General features: G+C 38.0%; 1 protein-coding gene across 3 annotated transcripts in view; it reads left to right on the forward strand.

Moving 5' to 3' along the window:
• Nucleotides 1-23989, forward strand: part of LOC124163475 (WD repeat-containing protein 44) — a 61023-nt gene that overhangs the window by 34791 nt on the left and 2243 nt on the right. For 2 of the 3 annotated variants that reach the window (XM_046540400.1, XM_046540403.1), the window contains 10 exons: nt 2702-2719; nt 7063-7296; nt 8044-8290; nt 16076-16336; nt 17657-17821; nt 19630-19752; nt 20930-21061; nt 21134-21295; nt 21446-21561; nt 23123-23250. In XM_046540400.1, the coding sequence (XP_046396356.1) occupies nt 2702-2719; nt 7063-7296; nt 8044-8290; nt 16076-16336; nt 17657-17821; nt 19630-19752; nt 20930-21061; nt 21134-21295; nt 21446-21561; nt 23123-23250 (1586 nt within the window). The remainder of the gene's footprint in view (nt 1-2701; nt 2720-7062; nt 7297-8043; nt 8291-16075; nt 16337-17656; nt 17822-19629; nt 19753-20929; nt 21062-21133; nt 21296-21445; nt 21562-23122; nt 23251-23989) is intronic. The other variant, XM_046540401.1, reaches the window with a different exon arrangement.

Raw genomic sequence — 23989 nt, forward strand, 5'->3', positions numbered from 1 at the left:
TCCCTGTGACGTCACGTGGAGTGGAATCGCATGGGCGCCAATCTGGCCTTTTTCAAATGAGGATAAAATTTGACCCTTGCCATTCGTCTAAACCGGTGTTTCAAAAAACCAAATAATTTGTATATTATGAATACACTAATGGTGGGTAAGGAATCGCAATCAATGCCTTTCGTTTTCTTTGATGAAGGAAACTACCCTATTGTAACTTAATATATGCTTTCGAAAAAAAATACCGCTTCAACTTCCGAGAAGCTCTGCTGCTCATATCGAGTTTCGCCAGAATGCTAAGTCTCCGTCGTATTTTGACATTTATTTCTTTGCGTAAAATGCTTAAATAAACTCAGAAATACGTCGTGTTTGGTCTTATTCTTTTTGAAATTACGCGCACATTACTTATGTTTCAATTCAATAAAAGTGTCACATCAATTGACGAAAGTCATTCTTAGACACCTTTTGCGCTAATAGATGACTCATGCAGCGGTTGACCTCCAAAGAAATGGGGAACTTCGAAGCTGGTAGGAAAAAAAAGGTCAGTGGGGGAGAAAAGGGAGGGCCTGAAACACGTTTCTATTGTTCTCGTGTAACTAGGTATTTTTTCGAAGCTAAGGTCTTCGTAATATGATCCCTGCGCGAGCTGTGACCTTTTTTTATTTCAAAGAAGAGGAAAGCCTCAGAGGGGGGGGGGGGGCTAATGCTGAATGGAGAGGGATACCGGATCTTGGGAAATGCGCTAATGTAAGTATCCCACGGTACTCACACAGCAGTCGACCTCCAGAAATGTGGAACTTCGAAGCAGGTAGCCAGAAAAAAGTCAGTAGGTGAGAAAAGGGGGGAGAGCGTGAAACAAGTTTTTATTGTTCTCGTAACTCGATATTTTTTTCGAAGCAGGGGTCTTCGTAATGCGATCCCTGCGCGATCTGGGGCCTTTTGTTTGATTTCGGAGAAGAGGAAAGCGTCAGAGTGGGTGAGGCGAGTGCTGAATGGAGGGGGATAGCGGATCGTGGGAAATGCCCTAAGGTTGCTATCCCACGGCACTGAGGTTCTCCTGGTGGGGGGAATCGGGGATATTCGTATTTTTTCACCCGACCATTTTCGGTTCCCCTCGTCGAACTCTTTTCACCGCTAAAATCCACGAATTTGATGTAATTCGTCAACTTGCGTAAAACGGCGCGGCGAGCACTAAATGACTACAGTTCTCTACATTTTTTCGAGTCAACTACCAACGACGTGCGTGCGACAGTGTATGACGCGAAATTCAAAGTATTCGAGGTATTCGAGGCGGTACTTTTCGCATAACTATTCGAAACCTCGAATATCGAATACTTTCTAATATTCGAGGTATTCGAGTATTCGCGGATACTATTCGCACATCTCTACTTTTTAGTCATATTATGTGCATTTTTTGTCTATGTTATTTATATCTCTGAGGGTCACATGAGTCTAGTGCATGGTATTTTGGTGTCTTTTGGTAATTTTTATTGAGCCTCATGAATTGACTGTCTTCCTGGTTCTTGTATCTTCTAAAAATAGATAGAATTGTTTGAGCCATCTTAAAACCTGCTTTTGTATCGGTTAAAGTGACAGTTATAAAGTAATCAAGCTTGTATCTGGAATAAGTGGGCACTTAATTGATAAATTTTGTGAATATTTTTCCTGAACTCCTGGAAATATTGGGTGTAATAGTGACTGCACTTTCAGTTTTATTCTGATTATTTTTTACCATTATTTATTTTCTCAACTTGATTTTCCCCCACATTTACTCAGCATTTTCATGTCCTTGACTTGTCATTGTTTCAATATTTGGTAAGACTTACTATGGTGAATTTTTAAGTTTTCAGTTATGCAGGGAAGTAGCTTTACAGCATGTCTTTTTCAGTTTTGTAAATTGATAGCTGCTTCAGATTCTTAAAATGGTTAAGAATCATTTACCATGCAGCAAAAAAATAAGCTAACTTTATGATCTTGCAAAATATAACTTTTCATGATTCTGTGATTTAGTGTTGTTCACTCTCTTCTCATAAATTTTTATCACTCACCTACTCATTTTAACATTTATCAACCAATGTTATATCATTTTCTTGTATTTTACTTAATTTTTGCATTTTCTCTTTGGAAAGTGTTATTCGAGGTAACAGAAGATTGACCATTTTTGATGAATTATTTCCTCTTGCTGTACAATTTATTCTGAATTTTATGAAATGGTAAACAATTTTCGTTTATCTGAAATTAGTTTAGGAGATTAGGTTAGGTATTTGAGTTTGCCAACGTTTGCATTTCACCTCGGCATGCACCTACTAGCACAAGTTTCCTCCCCATTCTTCATCAATGTTTTTTGTATACTTTTGTCTATGGAAATGCTTTGTTGTAGCTGATCTTTGTACTGTCATTTTGCCATTTTTTATACAATTTTGGATTCTGTACATGGTGATAACTCTTCATAATTAATGATTGTGCTCTTCTTATAATGTGAATGGAACTAAATACGTTTGATAATTGCTTTATAAAAAAATAGAGGGAAATTTCACCTCATGTGATTATATTTTTTCCTAGGAAGTGTTCTCAAAATAAATTTTAATGTTATCATTTTTAGGAAGATAGCAAATTAATGTTTGGAATTAAGTTCCTCTTAATTCTGAACGTGACTTCTCATAATATGTTTCTTTTTCCTTTTATTCCTCGGTATCATAAAATGAGACTACAGACGTCCTTCTGTTGCAAGGTATGCTAGTACCTTCAATCAATTATGTTGTGATGCCCTTTAAAGTTCCTTTATTAATCACTGATAAACATTTGAAAACCTGCCTTAGTTTAAAAAGTATGGTTTTGACTTATGATTGATAACAATTATGGTCACCCTAAATATTTTTACATTTTACCATATTCAAAGGTGTAATTAAACATTTTAATATTTAAATTTGCCATCTAATGGCTACAGATTACCTAATGTCGAAATTAATTTATCTTTTATGAAAATTTGATTTTAATTGCTTGTCATTGTATAATTTTTTTTTAGGAGATTAATTATTTCATGATTTATTTCAGTTCTAATTTATCTAATTCCAATAAATGCTGGCCATTTCAGGTTTATCTTGTTTTATCAACTTGCATGATTTTGTTTTGCTTGGAAACTGATTGTAACCTCCTCCATTGTATTGTCCATTTTTTGTGTTGGCAAAATTGTTTTTAGTTACCATTTTCTTGATATTTATACTTGTATTCATTACCTTGACTGTATTTTATTATCTGGGGCTTGTATGTCAGTGGCACAATTATCCCAGTATTTTCTTGGGAATCTCATTGTTATTTCCTGCATTATAGAGTACATACCTATTTTTTGGTGTTTGGTTGTCTTTCTATGAATAACCTCATTCAACGATTATCACCATTGGTTAGTTTTTGTGACCTAAAGACATTACTTTGAATATTTTAATAAGGTAGTAAGTTTTTACTAGCTACAATGAATGGGTTTAATGCCTCTAGAAAGACAAATGAGATTTCTAAAATTGACTTATTTTCTATAGCAGCCACTTACAGCTTACTAAGCGCAATCGTAATTTTCTATTAGACAAATATCATTAATTCATTAATTGTAAACAAGCTAATTTTGTGGCATTTGCACAGTTAATTAAATAAGCTGAAAACTGCCTATTCCGCATATACTCTATTTTGCTACACCTCAAACAGTTTCAATGCTCAATAAAATCCAGTTAAGCACCTTTGTCAGAAAGACATAAAATATTTTCTTCAAAGTCAGAAAAATGATGATAATTTAGTTAAAATGATTTGCAAAAATAGATTTGTTGTCACCATCGATAAAAGATTGAAAATGTTCTCCTGTCCTTGCACTGAAAGTCCGTCCTGTTTGTCCCGCATGAAAACAATGCTACATTCTGTATTAATATAAGGATAAAAAACTGACCAGGGGTTTTATTTTCATTGTTGATTTCATTGACCCTACCCCAGATGTGTATATAATAATTTCCTATCAATACCTTCCCTTAAATACAAATCCCTTACCTCTTTGGACCCCCTCTTCCTGAATACTCTCCCATCCTCTTTCGTCATGTTTGGATGTACTTCTCAGGTCTCCTAATTTTTTCTATTCTCTGTGGCTTTTTGCTCAAATTCAGACTTGTTTGCTTTTCAGATTTGTTTGGTGACTTGGTTTTCTGAAATGCATGTACATGACTTAAGTTTTTCTGTGCATTTACGATGGAATTACTTTTCTTTGTAGTTTTTTCATGCACCAGTATTTCCTCTGAAACTCCAATCTTCTTTCCCAGAGTAAAGTTGTCTACCATGAATCGTGCTGTAAATGTGAAAATTTGTGGATTAAAATTCAGTATCTTATTATTATTCCAAGAGTGTTTATCATAAAAGTGCCTTCATGTATCACAAACAGAACAGTATTCATGTACTACATGATTATCAGAGTGTCACTTTGATAAATGGCAGTTTGGGAATTAGGTAGATGTGGTGACCAGTTTGTTGACTTTTCACCTTGTTGGTTTGGGTTTAAATGTTGGTTGTGGTGAATATTTTTTTAAAGGTCCCTACTTTTATCCAATCCATTTGACTTACATTGAACTCCCGATTATCCAGGCTAATAATGGGGGGATGCTGTACGAATAATTGGAGTGCATGGATAATCCTAACTTTCACTTAAATTTCTTATATTTTTCATAATTTATTTAAATCAAACAATATATTACATATTATTTATGCTCATAGACTATTATAATAGATTGATTCAAGAACTCATCCAGAGCTTTCTTCACCCGACTGCAGATCTTTCAAATGATAATTTTTCCATTTTACTTGTATTCCCATCGCTCCAATATGCCAGCAAGTTGTCTGTGTTGGCGAGCACCTGGCTGTGACTCATGTGATCTCGTCTCCCTTCTTCTCTGCTTCCACTTCCCTCACTGCCTTTGGTTCAAGGAAGGCTATTCGGGCTTCCAGTCTGGTGGTCTCTCTCAATTTGGCCGATGTTTTTGGAACTTGAGTCGTGTTCCTGTCGCGACGGGGTAACTGCTACCTATTTTGGTACTTAAGGGATAAGGTTACAGAAAGGAGAGCGATACAAATACTCATAATTGAGTCGGCTTTTATTGGAGCTTAAACTTCAATCTTGTAGGAAGAGGCGATGCCAATGTTTTGGGTCGCGGGCGTTCCCAGTTCGAGGTCCGCAATTGTCACTCAAGGTCTACCGCAGTTCCCGCTTCAAGGTCCGAAAGAGGAGAGAACCACAGCAGCCCCCAAACGACAGCAAAAAAAACTTTCCGGAAAACACTAAGTGCACTGCCTAAGTACTTCCTGCAAGGCAGAATTTCTGCCCTACATATACTAGTTTCTGGGGCTGCAGGTGGCAGGAAGGGGGTCGGAGCGTGGGGATAGAGTACCCCAGTGCATTGTCCAGAGAAGTCCAAATTCTCAGAAATGACCCATGCACCCCAGCGTGGGAAAAGTGGTATCACACCTTTCCTGCCATGCAGAAAATCCCCTGCTCACCACATTCCATCCTCATGGCTGATGGCGAGTGGATGAAGTTGGCCAGCTTATTTACTCTCCATCGGGTGGAAGGTCTTACGTGAAGGTCTGGGAGGTAGCCAATCGGATTTTCCTTAGGGCCAGTTTCCATGCATTGCTTAGGGAATACCCGGCATCACGGTTGAGGGTGTTACTTCCAAGCTGGATCTTGATGGATTCCTTTGTCAGTCTTTCCCAGAACTTTGCCTCATGGCATAGAATCTTCACTTGGTCCCACTTCACCTTATGGTTGGATTCGATTGCATGTTCTGCCACCGCAGATTTGTCCGGTTGGCAGAGCCTGAGGTGCCTCCGATGTTCCTTGATTCTGGTAGTGATGGTTCTCCCCGTTTCCCCAATGTAGACCTGTCCGCACTCTTAAGGAAGTTCATTCACTCGCCATCAGCCCTAAGGATGGAACACAACTCGAGTTCCGAAACGTCGGCAGAATGGAGAGAGACCACCTGGCTGTAAGCCCGAATAGCCTTCTATGAAAGCATCAGATCTGCCTTCAGTTCTTCTACTCCCTTCCTTTCCCATTTGACTTTGACTGGTTGTGGCATAAACATGACAAGTGCAGCAAAATCTCCTGGCTCCCTCATGATCCATACAACCGCATGTGAGATCACTGCAATAGTTGCGAATTAGCGGTATGAAAAATACATTTGAAGATCATAGATAATATTTCTTTTATTTATGATTGGTTATCCATGGAAGGAATCTTTTTAAATTAATTGAATTTTTTTCTGCCTCTAATTGTCTTTTGAAATGCTAGAGCAAATATCAAAGTAAAGTTGTCCCATTCCTTGTCATTGAAGTAATAAAATGATTGGGGTTTATGAAGAAAATAGTGAGGGAAGTTTTAAGCCTCGTGTACCATTGTATTAAAGCCCGAAATTATGCTAAGAAAGCATTAAATTATGATGATAGCCCGATATATGATTGATAGATTGCTAATATTAGTTTATTTTAGCATCACAGAAACCTATGCTCTAGGGGCCATAATTAGGAAAGATCCAAAATTGGATTTAATGGTTCTGGAAAAACTCGATCCTGATGAAAAACATGAAAGTAAAGTATCTTCAGTTTGAATTTTTTAAAAATATTTGTCTAAGTGTTTATGAGGTATTGCCTCCCACAATCTGCTCCACCTCCCTGAGCCCTGCACCTCTGCTCAAGTTCAGCCTGCACCACTTACACTGAATTCTACTGCTAGATACTTCCCCTCTACCTTCCCTTCTCCCCTCCCCCGGCACGAGAATTGTATCTCCCATTAATATTGTGTCTTACTCGATGGCTTAGGGTGTAAAAAGGTGCTAATGAATATACTTGCTGTTTCCATAGGCTCTTGTTTCGTGATACGTACGTAGAGTACTCAGTTTTTGCACAAAACTTCTGGGAATTTCAATTTTGTATTTCAATCATGTCCTTGATTGCCACTTGTGAATGTAGTTCATGAGGTAATGTTCTTAGTCATGACCCAGCTTATTCAGAATCCCATTTAAAATAAGTGACTTCTTCTTTCTTTTATAGCAATTCAAGTCTTGAAAGAGAGAGGGATTCAGATGAAGAAAGTGTTGCAACAGGATCCATTGAAACATCTAGCTTGAGGCCACCATCTCCATCTGCATCGTCGATTGCACCGTCTTCTGTGGGGTCAATTGATGCATCCATTATGTCTCATGATGGTCTCTCTGCTGCAATAGATGCTAGGAGTGAGCGATCTGTTGATGATGAGCAAGGAGAATCTTCTGGTCGGAAGCGTGGGTGAGTATTCCTTAGTTAAACATTTAACAGGTAGGCAGGGTGTCTGGTGACCAGGAGAAGCAGGAATTAATTATGCGTGAAATTTTAGTCCCTGGAATTATACATGAATTATTCATGAATTTCTCTTCCAGCCTGGAATTTCAAAATCTTTTATTTCAAATTATTTTCACATAAAAATATGCCAGTTCAATGCCCATTTTTTGGCCTATTTTATGTATATGTTTGCTTTATAATGTATTGATGACATTTTTAATTGCACTTTATGAAAGCATATATATTAATTTATAAAACTCCTTAAATTATGGTGGATATCTTGAGGTGCATTCATAAATTAAGTGGAAAATTTCTATTGCTAAGTGTAAGTCTTTAAATTAGGAATGTAAAATAATACATAAATATGATATTTTTTAACGGTATTGAAGTAATTTTGGGAGTTTTAAAATTCCTATCGCTTTAATCACGTAAGATTAATCTGGAGTTTTGTTAAATTTCCCTGGAAAACCTGGAATTAGGCATGAATTTTTCTGCTTTGGCTGGGCACCCTGGTGGGGTCTTTGGCCTCCGAGAATTTTTTAAGCTCAAATCCAGGTTAAGCACGTCATTAACACGAGGAAAATCTTTGTGGTGTGATTTTCTGAATGTAGTGTGGGAAATTGCAACTGGTTTGTGCAGGATGAGCTCTACCCTCACCTATACAATGAATGTTTGGTTTTGAGCACAAAGTGATTTTTTAAATGTTACTTGCAGGAAAGTTCTAGCAAGATCCCACCAACAGTTGAAGCGTCTTTTGGGTTCCACGGTCAGGAGAACTGTGGATAAAGCAAGATCCATTGCTCAGTCTCGCACTGGAGCGCATGAGTCGGGATTGACTAGATCTTTGCCCCGACCCAGTTCAGGTCACGATGGCATGCAGAGAGAAGGCTCATGTAGACGCCATGATGACCCAGCTGATCGCCTTGGTGTAGGTCAGCAACCTGTCATTGATCAACCAAAGGTGACTTATTGCTTTTCAATGCTCAAGTTTACTTCTTCTATGTTTATTACCTCTTATCAACCTCTTAATTTATAATTTCACTTAAAATAAGGCATACAGGTCATTTGAGGTAATTGAAATTTTATCAAAGCACTGAAGGAACATCTTGTTCGGTAAAACCCATCCCGAAGTTCGCTCTGAGAAGATGGCTTGGTGGTGTAACTGGTAGCACGCCTGACCGGCAATCGGGAGATCCGGGTTCGAATCCCGGCTAAGTCAAATATTTTTTCATGGCGAACTTCATCCTTTGGTGTATTTAACTTTGAAATTTTATCCTTTGCCAGCATTGTGGTACTATGTTTTTTCAAGTTCAATTTTATTCTAAGGTATGTAAATGGAGGAGTTATCTAAATACACCCATGTCTCGTTTAGCGCAAGGGATGCGTTCCTTGGGGACTTTGCGCTATACGAATTTGCGTTATATGAGAGCGTTTTAACATTGGGAAGATAGGGATGTGTTCCTGGTAGCATAGGTCTTGGGTATTGAATTTCCTCTAAAACATCTGTATTCCCATAAAAAGCCTTAGAAAAGATTATTTATATCAATGATTATAGTTTAAAACATCTTTAAAGATAGTATAATTAGGCCAATAATAGATAAGGCCACCGCTCCATTTCTCCCCCGTGAATACCGATGACCTTGAAGGCTTTAGCGTAGACCCTCTACCTGGAAGTCAATCGCCCGGTAGCCTATGACGGAAAAAATACGTCTCAAACCGTATTGCTGAAAAAAAACTCATTTCACTAACCCCACGCTTAATTAACGATCTAAATTATTTATTATCATTCTGTTAACCTCTTCCCTACGCAGGGCGTGATTTCACGGCCTGAATTTTCTGATGCTAAAGAAGGAAGGCCGGCTTATCACGGCTGGAATTTTTCGAAGCAAAAGACCAAAGGCCGTTTTTTCACGGTTTCGCGGTCAAGCATGCCAAGTGGGTCCCAACCGCCATTAGGGTCTCTCAGCGTGAGAGGTTCGACCCCTTCCTATTGTCCGCGTGGGGATTATCTCGGCCCATTCCGGCTCTCAGTGTCCCACTTATGGAAGGTGCTCATGGTCACTTATTTGTTTATAAGGTGGAATAACTAAAAACGTAAATGTTGCATTTTTTGAAAATCAATGCGAGTAATTACATTCTGTATGTTCTGCTGATTGGTTCCAAATTTTAAACGGAATTCTAGCGTTCATATTAACGGAGTTGATCATCACATAGAGCAATTTTTGGAGACGCTAAGGTTAGATGTTTAATTGTTATTTTTAAAACTTACTAGCAAGTTTATAGGAGCGATATTGTAATGATTTACATCTAAAAGTATACGTTACTCTGTTAGCTACATTCTAAGTGTACATTTGCGGTGAAATTCGATAGAATATCCGATTTAACTTCTATGAAAAAAAGCCCTCGTAGTGTAATAAAATTTGATTCCCTCGGTTCTTTGTCGTGAGCCAAAATTACGGCGGCTATTTTTAATAACCTCTTACCAACCTTTGAATACAAAGGTATTATAAACAAATTTCGCTATAAATACTGATTAATGCGAATCCTAAAAATTCGTAAATTTAATGTACCAATAGGGAATGTTTTACGTAGAAACATGTTGTGAGAAGCAGTCCATACCATTGCAGGAATAAGAACTGCTCTACCCAGGTAATTACTCTCATATTGTAAGTACTCTCATTGGTGTACGTATTCTCCTACTTAAATATGTGCGTGGAAGATGTTAACCTCACTCTTCTCGGAAAAACTCATTTGGCTATGAGATAGTGCCGTTTTGCTGAAAACCCTAAAAATAACCGTAGAACTTCGTTTAAAAGTTCTACAGGCATTGCAAAATGAAAGGAATACATTGATGAACTGATATTTAATGCAACAGTAACAATTAAAAAAATTAAAATTGCACTGGCAACAAAAAACTGACTGAGAAAGTACGCCGGGATGGGCTGCCTTCGGGGAAAAGGGTCAAATATTTGCTCAGTTGCCGCGGAAAGGGTCTGGAACCCCGCTAGGAAAGGTCATTAAGGGGAGGAAGCGACTACCTGGTCAGTCCCAAGCCGAAAAAAAAACTCCGTACGGGGCGAAAAAGAAAATCTCAAACCCTTCGTAGAGCCAAAAGCAACTTCCCGCGAAGGAGCTCGGTGCGAAAAGGAGACGAGATAAATTACTTCGGTAGGCCGGCTATCTGGACCCAATGACGAGTTATACTTTTGGCCATTGCACAGCAATGGATTTCGATTAATGTATGAACAAAAAAGAAGATACAAGGCAAGCAATAGTATTACTATCCGTAAAATGATAGAAATTTCAAGTGTACTTAGCGCAAGTTCACGTTTTATCACGAGAGCGTTTAAGATTTGTGATTAGGCTACACTGCGTTGCAATGTTTTCCCGAGGAACGAATTTGCGCTATATCGAGATTGCGCTAATCGAAATTGCACTATACGAGACATGGGTGTATGCATTTATAATGCTGTTGTATTGATATTGATGTGTTTAATTATTTATGAAATGTTATTGCTATGCCCTCAAATATTTCTTTTGTTGTAGCCCTGATGATGAAATTAATTTATTTCGGAAGCATTGACAAAGGATGATATAAGGATTACCTAAACTGACTTAATGTGCTCTATTTTTAATGGCTTTAAACTAGAGATGTGCGAATAGTATCCGCGAATACTCGAATACCTCGAATACTAGAAAGTATTCGATATTCGAGATCTCGAATATTTATGCCAAAGGTGCCGTCTCGAATACCTCGAATACTTTTAATTTCGCGTCATACACTGTCGCTCGCACGTCGTTGGTAGTTGACTCGAAAAAATGAGGAGAACTCTAGTCGTTTACAGAGTCCTCTAGATTGCTCTCTCAACACTACTCTCTCGTAGTTATTATATGGCAATATAGAGGACTCTGGTCGTTTAGTGCATGCAGCGCCGTTTTAGGCAAGCTGACGAACTACATCAAATTCGCGGGTTAGAGCGGTGAATAGAGTTCAACGTGGGGAACCGAAATTGATCGGGTGAAAAAAATCCGAAAATCCCAGGTGTCCCCCATCAGGAGAAGCTCAGTGCCTTGGGATAGTGACATTGGCGCATTTCCCACGATCCGCTATCCACCTCAATTCAGCGTTCGCCCCACCCCCTCCGACGATTTCCTCTTCTCGGAAATCAAACAAAAGGTCCCGGCTTGCCCAGGGATCGTATTACGAAGACCTCAGCTTCGAAAAAAATATCAAGTTACCGGAAAATAAGAATCGCGTTTCACCCTTCTTCCCCAGGAGATGAAACTACCATAGGGAGGAACTCATCAGTGCCGTGGGATAGTGACATTGGCGCATTTCCCACGATCTGCTATCCCCCTCCATTCAGCGTTCGCCCCACCCCCTCCCACGATTTCCTCTTCTCCAAAATCAAACAAAAGATCCCAGCTCACGCAGGGATCGTATTACGAAGACCTTAGCTTCGAAAAAAATATCAAGTTTCACGAGAACAATAAAAACGTGTCTCACGCCCCCCCTCTACTCACCCACGGGCCTTTTTCTGTTTACCTGCTTCGAAGTTCCCCATTTCTGGAGGTCAACTGCTGCATGAGTCATCTACTAGCCCAAAAGTTGTCTAACAATGACTTTCGGCTATTGATATTACGCTTTTATTAAATTGAAATATTAGTAATAAGCGCGTAATTTAAAAAAGAATAAGACCAAACACGACATATTTCTGACTTTATTTAAGCATTTTACGCAGGAAAATAAATGCCGGAAAGACGAAGAAATACGACGGAGGCTGAGCATTTTGGCGTAATGCTCAAATACGGTGCTCTCCTATTATTTTTTATAGCCTCAATCGAAATATTAATACTCCTGGAGTACGTATTTAACGATTCTAGATTTTTATAAGGCGATATCTATTTTTCGCGATTAAATTAAAAGTGAAAATTTTCAAGCGCGCGAAAACGCGACGGGTAAGTATGAATGCCGGGAAAAACTCCGCGTGACGTCGTTCTGCTTCCCGCTGCCGCGAGTGAGGTGACCTTGGGGTGAGGCTCTGAGCGCTAACACCACGCAGGATGCTAGCAGGTAGCCGAGTACCATGCTAGCTGGTAGCGCTTGGCTAAAATAAGGATTATTAATACCTTATCAAGCGAAGAAAACTTTCCGACCACAGCCAGTTTTAATAAGTGATTATTAAGACATGTTTCCCTGATCTTTGTGCCTCATGCATGCATTGGTAACCTTAGACGATGTAAACTCCTATCCTCTCGTGTAGAAAATAGGTCCCTGTGATGTCAACTGGAGTGGCATTACATGGGTGCCAATCTGGCCTTTTTCAAATGAGGATAAAATTGGCCATTGCCATTGGTCTAAACCGGTATTTCTAGAACCAAATAATTTGTATATTATGAATACACCAATGGTGGGTAACAAATCACAATCAATGCCTTTCATTTTCTTTAATGAAGGAAACTACCCTATTGTTTATGTAAAATTAAAATATTCCATTAATCAGCTAAATTCCTGTTTGAATCCTTTAAAGGCAGTCACAATTACTCGCCAAAATCTTGGGTTTCCTGCTGCATAAGCGACCTAGTCAAACATTTTCACATTCATCGTTTAGTATTCGAGGTATTCGAAATTCGAGGTATTCGAATATTCGAGCAATGATTTGATATTCGAATTCGATATTCGAATTCGAGAAATCTACTATTCGACCCATCCCTACTTTAAACCTTTAACTTAGCTGTATTTCATCTTCATCTCATCTTCATAAGAATATTAGCAAATTTCAATTTCTCCTTCCCCTGGCTATGCCAATTTTATTCAATTATCTCAAAGAAATGCTATTGAATGGATTCCATTTACTTTGGAAATTCACTCAAAACTGTAAAATTATTTACAATCTTTAAATTATGGAAGCTGATTTTGATGTCCTTATCAATGTTGCCGCCATTAAAATTACTGATGGTGGCATGCTGAAGATTTTGCCCCAGATGCAGCCACACTACTTCAGTGTACTGTTACCTAGCAGTTCTAAAGCATTTGACTTTTGTTTAAAAATTTCTGTGTTACCAAAATATAACATTGCCATGAAATACTTGCTCTTGGTTTTATAATAATTTTTCCTTGCAAATGGATAGGGGCACCGAATTTTCGCGAACCGCGAAACGCGAATTATAACGCGAAATTTCCAAGGCTGAGCGAAATTCACTTGGTTCCACGAAATTTCGCGTTTAAGCACTTTTTCTGCGAATTTGGCGCGATATTTTGTACCATTGCCGATAAAAAATACCCCGTCACTTCAAGGTCTATTTATAAACCAGTATCAAGAACCGATCGCATAAAGTAGGTGCTTTGCAACCGGCTCGGAACGTAGCGAGGATTTGAATTTGGCGCCCAAATCCAAAATGGTCTGCAGCGTATTCATGGCCAAAAAGTGAAAAAAAGTCTTAAAAACGCATACATATATTACTTTCCGATTTTATGGCGTCCATGTTTTTTTTTCTTTTGCGAGTTGCTTGCTAACTCGCGCATTTAAAGGTTCGTCAGTTTGTCGCTCTCGCCAACATTGTAACATTCTGTAGCCGCGGCCACGTAGGCCGCTTTTAAACAATCTGACTTATCGCCTGCCGCCGTCCTCAGCACGGTGACGCTCTCTCAATTGACTATAGGCCTCTATGGATGTCTCCAAACGAGTCGAATCGCGCCGTCGACGGCACGGCGCCCATTTCAATCCGGCCCGGTGATGCGCTGTCTACGAGGTGAAATATACACTATGCTACATTGAGGCCGCTTTCAGACGAAACGACCTTTCGCCGGCCGCCGTTCACGTGAAATTCAGGCGGCTTTCTGACGAGACGACTCTCTGCAACGCCGTGTGCCATGCCATGGACGGCGCCCGCGGAAAAGCGTTTCGTCTGAGAGTGGTCTTAAGATTGATTCATGTATATATACAGTAATTCTTCAACATACGAGCAAAATGCGTTTCGAGAGCCAACTCGTAATTTGATAAACCTATGCAAGGCGTCGAAAAGGGTGGTTATCCAGCCTAATGCAACACCGCATTACAATTTTGCGTTAATTCATGGCCGCTCAGTTTATCCAGTGTCGCTGTACCGGCGTGTTGAGCAGTTTATTGTTTAGGTTATAAGAACTGTGACAGTGAAGCATGCAAATAAGTTGTCAATTAAAGTAACAATTTAAGCTAGCCACATCACAGAATGTATTTTGATCTGACTCACAAGTTACAACAAAAAACCTGGTGAAAGAACCAGTGGCTGCCTGATGTAATGAGACACATTGGTCGATCATGCATTCTTAACAACGTGTTATTTTACTTAGCAAATAAAATTATGGAGGCATTTTTTTTACAGAGCTTTCCTGCTGATTAACATCTTTCGTGAAATTATTTTCATTCACTTCTTGAGGTTGTTCATTTAAATTTGCCATTAATTCAGATAATTAGAACTAAGTATCGAGAATCAGTGGGGGAGAAGCAGACCTGTATCTATCGAGAATTGAATTCCTTTACCCTAGTCAGCAATGCACAGTTTGGAAAAGAAAATGAATCTTCTCTTAATAGCCTCAACATAATCTGTGCAACTTTTCATGTGTGAGGTCCTGAAGCAAATAGGTTTAAAGACTAATATGAAGTTGTCATTCCTTGTATACAGTGACCCAGGGAGGAACATTATTACAGCCATGGGAAGATTATTCAACACAAGGTGTATATCGACAGCTGATGTGATGGACTTACGCACACTCGTTGCTAATGTCCCCATATTATCATTAACAGAAACTCATGAACTTCTTGGCTACTCTACTTTGAAGGATTCTGTTAGATCAGTTCAGGAAGAAGGAAAAGAATTTTCAGTACTTCCACTAATTCTTGCCCTTTAAAATGATTTTCCCCATTTTGTAGAAAATTGTGTGAAAACCCTGTGGATACCTGTGGCAAATGTAGATGCAGAAAGTGGTTTTTCCATGCATGGAAATATAAATAAAAGAACCACTGAACTTCCAAAAAATTCAGAATTAAAGTCAAGTTTGACCAATGGATCTCAATTCCAGTAAAAGAAGGATTCAGCCAATTTTAAATTCCAGAGTGTGCATAATTTCAGATGGCATATTCCAAAAAACTTTTATAGATAGAAGCAACCCATTAGTAGATAAATACACATTTGCAAGTGTTGATATAATTTTTTTGTGTTAGACCTTAAAGACATTTGTTATCAATGTAATAAGTGAAAACCATAGGCGGATCCAGAGGGGGGGGGGGGGGGGCACAGGGGCACGTGCTCCCCCCCAGACCCTCAAAAATGTGCAAGATTGTAATATGGTCATTATCATTACCATTATCATTGCGTTGTTATTGTAATTATTGTTGAAATTATTGTTCTTGGGATAAAAAAGAATATTTATGACGAGTGAATTTTTATAACGAAACTGTATTTTTTGTGACGAAATGGTATTTTTTTGTGACGAAATTGAAATTTTATGACGAAATTTTAAACCGAAATTGACAGATTTTTATGACGAAATTCACAGTTTTTATTCACCGATAATCTTTGCCTCTACAAATGGATTGTCATCCAATTTTGTTGTTGTTATGCTTATTTTCAGTGCTTCATTTATTTATAAACATGGGTTTTAGCCCTGTCGCTGATTTTTTCACGCAAAAATTTATTTTGTGGGTAATGATTACTTTTCATGCCAACACTGGATAGAATTATAGAATAAAATATTGAATTTCAGGCCAAGGCTTCAAGTAGCCACAAAGGTCCATATGAGTGGGATGGTGTGCAGAGAATCCAAGAGCTTTGGAGTCAGTCAGCCAATGGGGGGTCAGCTCCGCCTGGTGGGGGTTCAAGTGGATCTGCTATTTGGTGTATGAAGTTTTCTTGGTGTGGACGATTGCTTGCTAGTGCAGGTCAGGACAGAGTGTTGAGGATATGGGTTTTGAGAAGTGCGTGGCCTTATTTTCAAGACATGAGAACCAAATACAATGCCGAAAAGGTGAGAAAATGCCATACTTTCTTTCTCTTCATTCAGTTTTTGTCTACCTTTTGCTGTCTATTTTTTTTATTTATCAATTAAATTGATTAGCTCACAAGTTTTCCGATATTTTCTTTTGAGTAAGTTATTGTTATTTTTATTTTTCCTAAGTGCATTTATTTTTTAGTCTATCCAACCCTGTGGTTGTGAGTGTGACATCACTGTTTAGTTTTAAATTTCTACTTCAAATACTTATTGTAAAATTTACCTTAAATTCTCAAATAAAATGCATAACTTAACGTAGTTATTTTGCAAAATTTTTATTTGATGCGTGTTTTACATAAGGGGAACAGGTATGTGTTATTCATAAATATCTGTTTAAAAAACAGCAGCAAACAACTTCCGCTGTAGCAAATATTCATAATGATTTATTAAAATATATATTCATGAAGTGTATTTATTTATTCAGAAGGTAGGTACTTCATTAAAAATATTTGTTTGAATTCAAATATGAAATCAGTGAAATTATCATATTGCTTGCAAATTTTATGGGCCCAAGACTATGAAATTCTGTAGAAAGTGTTCTTTGAGTGTGTGTCTGTAATATGTGCATTATACTTTAAATTTTAGAGACATGCAGAAAACAGCCGAATTAACTTCATATGGTGCACAAGTGTTAGCTTTATTTGGTAATTTAGGGTAATATTTTGAGGTTACCCTAATGAAATTTCTTCATCATAATCTCATCTTCACCATCTTCAGCTATTCATGGCCTCATTTAGTATGAGTGGATAGTTGTGGACCATCTTTTTCAAGGTCTGTGTCTTTTTGAATATTATTTTATGTCTAGGGTTTGAGGTGGAATGTTGGATGCCCACGTACGTGTCTCATTTATTCAGCTTTGGTCATTGCTTACTTGAGTTCTGTAAGCCTTAAAATGATGCTTATTTACTCTATCTGCCATAGCTTCATTGGCATTGGCTAGGAATCTCAGATAACCTCTTATAAAATGGAAGGGGAATTGCTATTTTTTGGTGAGGATGTGATGTTTCTTGTTCTCTTCAACATTCATAACATTCACACTCTGCAGTAATTTCCTCCATGATGAACAGTTCTTTGCAGGATGGTGAAAGCGTTTATCTTTGTGCCCACATAAGCATACATATATATACTTAGTTTTGATTTGAACACTAGCATTCTAAGTTTGATTTCATTCACATGGAACCTTGTATGAGGTCATTTTTCTTTTATTTCAATTTTTGTTTGCAGAATCAATCAGCTTCATTTCTGAACAAAAATCTCCAGTTCAAAAAGCTCTTAACTTGCCTGTTTTGCTTGCAGGTGTCTCCTACTCCATCTCAGGAATCATTAGTATCCCAGCAGTCATCGTCAGAAGAACAGCAGAGCTCTCCACCAACAGATGCTGGAAGTGGTCCTTTTGTTAGTCGGCCATTTTGTACATATGCCGGCCATACGTCCGACCTTCTTGATGTATCATGGTCTAAGGCAAGATCCCTTTTGTCTATATTATGTTAAAATTTTAGCACTTACCATATATTTGTACGCTAAATTTTGAGGCTTGTTGATATTGGCAAAATTTTCTCTAGTTCAAAGTAGTTCTCGAAGCTTTGGATGCACAAAATATTGGATGCTCATGGAGTAAAACTGATAATTCTTATTAATTAGGAATGAGTCAGTTCCACTCTTTTCGGTTCCCATTCGGTTTTTGGCTTAGGTTGTCAGTTCTGGTTCTTGAATTAGCTCTCGAATACAGTAGACTCTCGTTATTACGAAGTTCGCGGGACCGAAAAACCGGAGGGTCGTAATAACGAAGTTCGTATCAACGTTTCTTTTAGGAATCATCGGAATAAAACCGTATTTAATAAACACGATTCAATTTCGCGGAAATTTGTTTAAACAGGAAAATTCATTCCAGTTTCTCAGCAGAAGAATGCGGCACGACGCAATCGAGGGTTGATATCTTCCCGAATACAGTAAGTCCGATATACGCACTGGTTGCGTTCCTAGACCTTGTTCCTAAGTTGATAAATCTACAGCACGGCCACTGAGAGTTGTCCGATGACACACAGAATGGTCTAGGTCGGGGTAGGGACAGGGTTGCCAGCTAAGAAGGGGAAACGCCTACAAAGGGTTCCACGAAGAAAGGATGCGGAAGGGACGCCGCGCGTGATGGACCCAGAGGAAGAATCACTTGTTTTGGTGATTCGAAGAAAGGATTTTTTTTATTATCAGCCATATTTCGGTTCGCCTTATGCAGTTGACGACGTTGAGAGACAAGGCGAGGGTGTGTTTGGAGGACAGCGATTGACTGTAAACCGTGCTGGCGTAGGGTTATCCGGCCCTCCTATTGTGCCGTCATTCGCTACTGTCGCCGGCCGGACTGTATGAAATTGCATCATGAGAAATACGGTCATCCTACAAAATGCAACACTGAATCACAATCGTGCTCTAGCTCACGATATTACGAACTGATCTAGCTGGGCGTGCAACGCAGCCGAAGCCGAAAAAAATCACTACTCGCGGTAAAGATGAACGGGCGAAACGCTGAACAGTTCCTAAATTCACACCGGATTCAATGATACTTTGTTCAGATTGTGCCCAAAGTGAGAGTTCGTCTACGCCAAGCCAAACCGCGAAGCATCGGCCAAATCGAAAGGCGCCAAATTCGAAATTTAAAAATTTTGAATGCTCATATCTCTGAAAATTCGTAAATCGAATGCGAGTAGGAAGAGGACTTACTGTACGTCCAATTTGCGAGCGGTTACGAGTGGGTCACCATGGCTCCATGAATGGCTGAATGAAACTTATTACATGATGTTGCGTGTACACTGAAGAAAGAGCCATAATTGACGCTCTTGGGCATAGTTCACGAGAAGAACTTAAACGCGGCGCGATTATTACAACTCAGCTTAGTGAATATGCACCTAAATGCCGTTGCTTTTGCGGGGAACTTCGCAATAAAGTTCATTTTATAGCCGCCAGGACCGGGACTGAGGTTCGTAATTTCGTAAAAACGAAAATTTCGCAATAACGTTTCTTTTACTATAGCTAGCATATGCCTTTTCGTCGGGATTAACGATTTACTTCGTAATAAAGAGAACTTCGTAATAACGTTGTTCGTATTAAGGAGAGTCTACTGTATCTCAATTTCAAAATGGGTTCCTCAAGCTGGAATGCACCCAAAACTGTTGTTGACTAAAATGAGTCAATGCAGCATTAACCCAGAAAACAATTATGTACGTACAATATTATTATGAAATTAGGAGCTCATAGATTTTTTATAATTTTTTCAGAATTACTTCATTTTATCCTCATCCATGGATAAAACAGTCCGTTTGTGGCACATATCAAGGAAGGAGTGCCTTTGCTGTTTTCAGCATATTGATTTTGTGACAGCAATTGTATTTCATCCTCGGGTGAGTCCCTTTTGTATTGATTATCCTTGTAAGTAGGGATAACTCTTTAACATTTACTCAATGGTGATATATGTATCCATCATTACACTTTTTGTGACTCGTGCTTTAAAAGATAATGCATGAATCTGTTTGAACTGTGCTTTCCTGGATTGTCTCCTGCAATCCTGTGTTAAAAAAACTGTAACTACTGGCTATACATGGGGACCCTGAAATTTTGCAATTAGGATTTTTGCAAATTTTCTCATAAGTTTTTATTTTGATGTTGAAAGCTGTATTTTTTTAAACTTTTTCATTTCAACATTTAAGATGGTTGGCAAAAGCTTTTAGCTGTCATCACGATAGTTTGTATGAAATTTACTATTTGTTTAATTGAAGGCTTAATATTTTGAGAAAAAAAACATTAATTTTTATAAATTTTAGTATGATATATATTATTGCAATGCGTGATGAAGGTCATCATCCCATGATGTTATAAAATGTGTTTACTTGTGCTGTGAAATAACTACTTTATTATGTATGTGACCCCTTCTTTATCTTCAGCCTGATGGTGTTTTTTACCATGATATCTGCTTGTGTTCCTAGATTGTATTTGTGGGGCAATCAGGGCATGTAGTTTTTGTCGAGCTTAGTAAATATGAGTGAGAATTGTAAGAATTTAATTAAAAAAGATCTCCTCCTAAGTTGTGACTGATGCATCATTATTACTCTTTGGGTAGGCAGGAAGCATTATCTGGGGTAAACTCTGGCATTCAGTGACTGATTTTGAGCTAATGTATTGCTGTCTTTATGAAATTTGCAATTTTCACTCTGCTTGGGATTTTATTTTTGCACTGCTTCTTCTACAGTTTAAATATGCTTTTCAGGATGCCTAGCTGTGCATTTTTTATAATATTAATAATAATATCTTTATTTCCCCCACTATCTTGTTCATTAATAATGGACAAGATATAACGCATATGACAATTTATGAGTACTACATATATTCATACATAGCAACCAGGATATTTACCTGTGTACGACGTATTTTATGCACAGATAAAATGCATCATGTTTTTAATATAATATTTATATAGTGTGCATCATCCATAGTAAGGATAGTGTCTGTGGTAATTTTTCTGCGAATAGTAGTTAATAGCACAATTTTTGAGCATTCATATATTTTTTACTTTGTTTTCAGGATGATCGATATTTCCTAAGTGGGTCATTAGATGGTAAATTACGGTTGTGGAACATTCCAGATAAGAAAGTAGCGGTATGGAATGAAGTTGAAGGTCAAACCAAACTTATCACTGCTGCAAATTTTTGCCAGGTATTAATCATGGAAGAATAAGTTAAAATAGACTTTTTGCAATTGTGTATCTATATTTGCTTCCATTTTCAGAATGGAAAATTTGCGGTGGTTGGTTCGTATGATGGCCGGTGCATTTTCTACACCACTGAGCAGTTAAGGTATCATACTCAAATTCACGTGCGTTCCACTAGAGGGAAAAATTCCAAGGGAAGGAAAATCAGTGGCATAGAACCAATGCCTGGTGAAGATAAGGTCAGTTAATTTTTTCATTCCCAACTATGTTGAATATGCATTCCGAATAAAATTTTGTAGAGTTTGTGTTATTTTATTTTCTATATCAATGCTGAGTGGAAATTTCTGATATGTATGTTTTGAATGCTATTTCTTTTGATGTTTTTCCAGATTTTAGTTACGTCCAATGATAGTCGAATTCGTTTGTATGACCTCCGTGATTTAAATTTATCATGCAAATATAAGGGTTATGTCAATGTCAGCAGCCAAATTAAAGCTAGCTTTAGGTAAGTGCATTTTTATGCTATTCTTATTACTTTTGTTTACATTATGTATAGTAATTGAACATAAGCTTATAATCTTTTTGCTCATGGCTAGATTATACATTTATGCTTAATAAAGGCTTTAATAGTCAACATTCTGGGTGACATAAGTACTCAACTTGCTGTTACCAAAAGGAGCCCTCCTCTTTTCAGTTGATTTCATGCTGAATACACTGTGTTAAATGTAGGCAAGATCAATTGTGGGATTGTAAAGCGTTCTTATTTTTAGAATAGACTTTGGTAAGAGAATATATTTGTTAAAGCATTCCAAATATTGCATTAAGATTAAGATGTTGAATACAGTTGAGCTCCTCAAATCTGGCACTGTCAGGACTGGGATGATGCTGAATTTGGGATTTCGCTGAATTTGGGGTGCTGTGAAAATGGGGAGCTTTTTATGAGGGAATTCGAAAATGTATAACTTAATAAGATTAAATTTAAATATGTTCAATTGCAAATAAAGATATAATTCAATATCATATGCATAGCTGCATCATCAATTTTTTAGAATGGATCTTTATTCTGCAATACTTTCTTACAATGCTACTCTTTACAATAATTTTCTGACAATGAGCAATAAAGAGAGTGTATTTAAAAAGTCTTTCGATATTCATGTCATTCATCCGTCTCCTTGGCGGTTGCCCAATCCCACGACCGTGGGGCCATGTCCTGCCAAGGCAAGTCAAATCATGTCTGTTTTGCATTGGCAGTGGCAGTGACTGTAGCAGTTTCTGAGTTGGCAATAAAATTTTATAAGGGTCACAGTGTTTCCTATTGTTGGCATATACAACAGGGAGAATTATTGCTAAAAGTGGGAAACAGTTTCAGCTGGCTGGCTATAAGATCTATGGGCAAGGGGGGGATGGATCCAAGGGGACCAAAGCCCTTCCATTGGGTTGAAACACACAATAGATTCAATCGAAATTTTTTGAGGCTGCCATTTTGTGCAAAAGTATTTAGTGATATTTCCGATATATTTACCCTCTTTAATGAATCGAAACACGAAGTAGTTCTAAACTTATGACCTATTCTACACGCTTTTGGCATGTTACGATCCAGTGGTAGGTACTGAGAGGGACTAGGGAGGGTTATATCCAATTTACGCTAGGTACAATGGTAATTTTGTTTGGACCCCCAATACTGCTGTGAGGTTACTGCATCCTCCTCTCCCCCCTCACTTAGCCCCCCCCCCCCCCCCCACCTTGCCCCTTGTCCTATTCTGAATCCGTCACTGTCAGCAGATGAAGATAAATCCTTCAGCAAAAAATTGTTTCCCTCAAAGCACGCCCCAGAAATATTGCCAGATCATGGGTGTTGCCAAAGGATGTGATTCTGGATTGGGGTTGCTCTACTGTATTACATATGTATCTCTTTCTGAAACATGTCCATGAGCAATTCCTATGTAGATATGAATATCAGTTGAATTTTAGAGATACATATACTACATTTAATTTTTGGCATTTTTATTCATTGCCTAATGCTTTGTTAAAGTATGTTTTTACTTAAATTAATATGTTTTTTTCAGTCATGATGGGAAATATATTGTGAGTGGATCAGAGAACCAGTGTATATATGTGTGGAAGACTCACCATGAGTATGCAAAATTTTCATCAGTCAGAAGAGATAGAAATGACTTCTGGGAGGGAATCAAAGGTAAGGAGTGCCTTAGAAATATGGGCTTGTATGTAGTCTAATCCATGTCAGTTCATCCAGGCATGACACCCACTGACTCGGATTTTGATGAAACTTGGCAAATTTCATCCTTCTATGTAGGAATGAAACAGTGTAAAAGAATTCTTGGCTATCTCTACTAGTTTTTTTCACGACCATTTGTAGTTTGGGTGAAACTGCAGTTTTTCAATGAATCCTGTCTCCAGAGGCACTTGGTACCTCCAGAGGGAAATAATTTGCCACAGCCATATTTTTCATCCAATTCTTATGAACATTTGCAGCTTTACTATAGAAGTCATGAGGATTCCAAATACTTATTGAAAAATATCCTAGGGGATATTGAAAATTCTCTAAACTCAGATGTTTCATAAGATTTTAGAAAATTTTGCGTCAAAAACATGGTTCTATAAAACATCAAATTTTGACCTGAAGCAATATGTGAATTCAGCTAAATTAATTTTTCTAGTGTTCCTTAAGGTATGACCCACCACCTGTAAAAATAAAATTCATGGCTGTTTGCTTGCTTTGTTGTTAAAAAGATTTTTATTTAAAAAAATCCCTTTTCACGACTCTGGTAGTCAGTGTAGGGTCTTCCTCCAAGTGTGATGAAATGCTTGTGATATGTAACTGTTTCCTATGTCTGAGCAAATATTCAAGACAAATCTATTACATAATCGGTGCAAAAATTAAAACATTTTTTATGTGCAGGTTGTTTTTCTCC

Source organism: Ischnura elegans, chromosome 8, assembly GCF_921293095.1.
Source record: "Ischnura elegans chromosome 8, ioIscEleg1.1, whole genome shotgun sequence".
Lineage (NCBI taxonomy): Eukaryota > Metazoa > Arthropoda > Insecta > Odonata > Coenagrionidae > Ischnura > Ischnura elegans.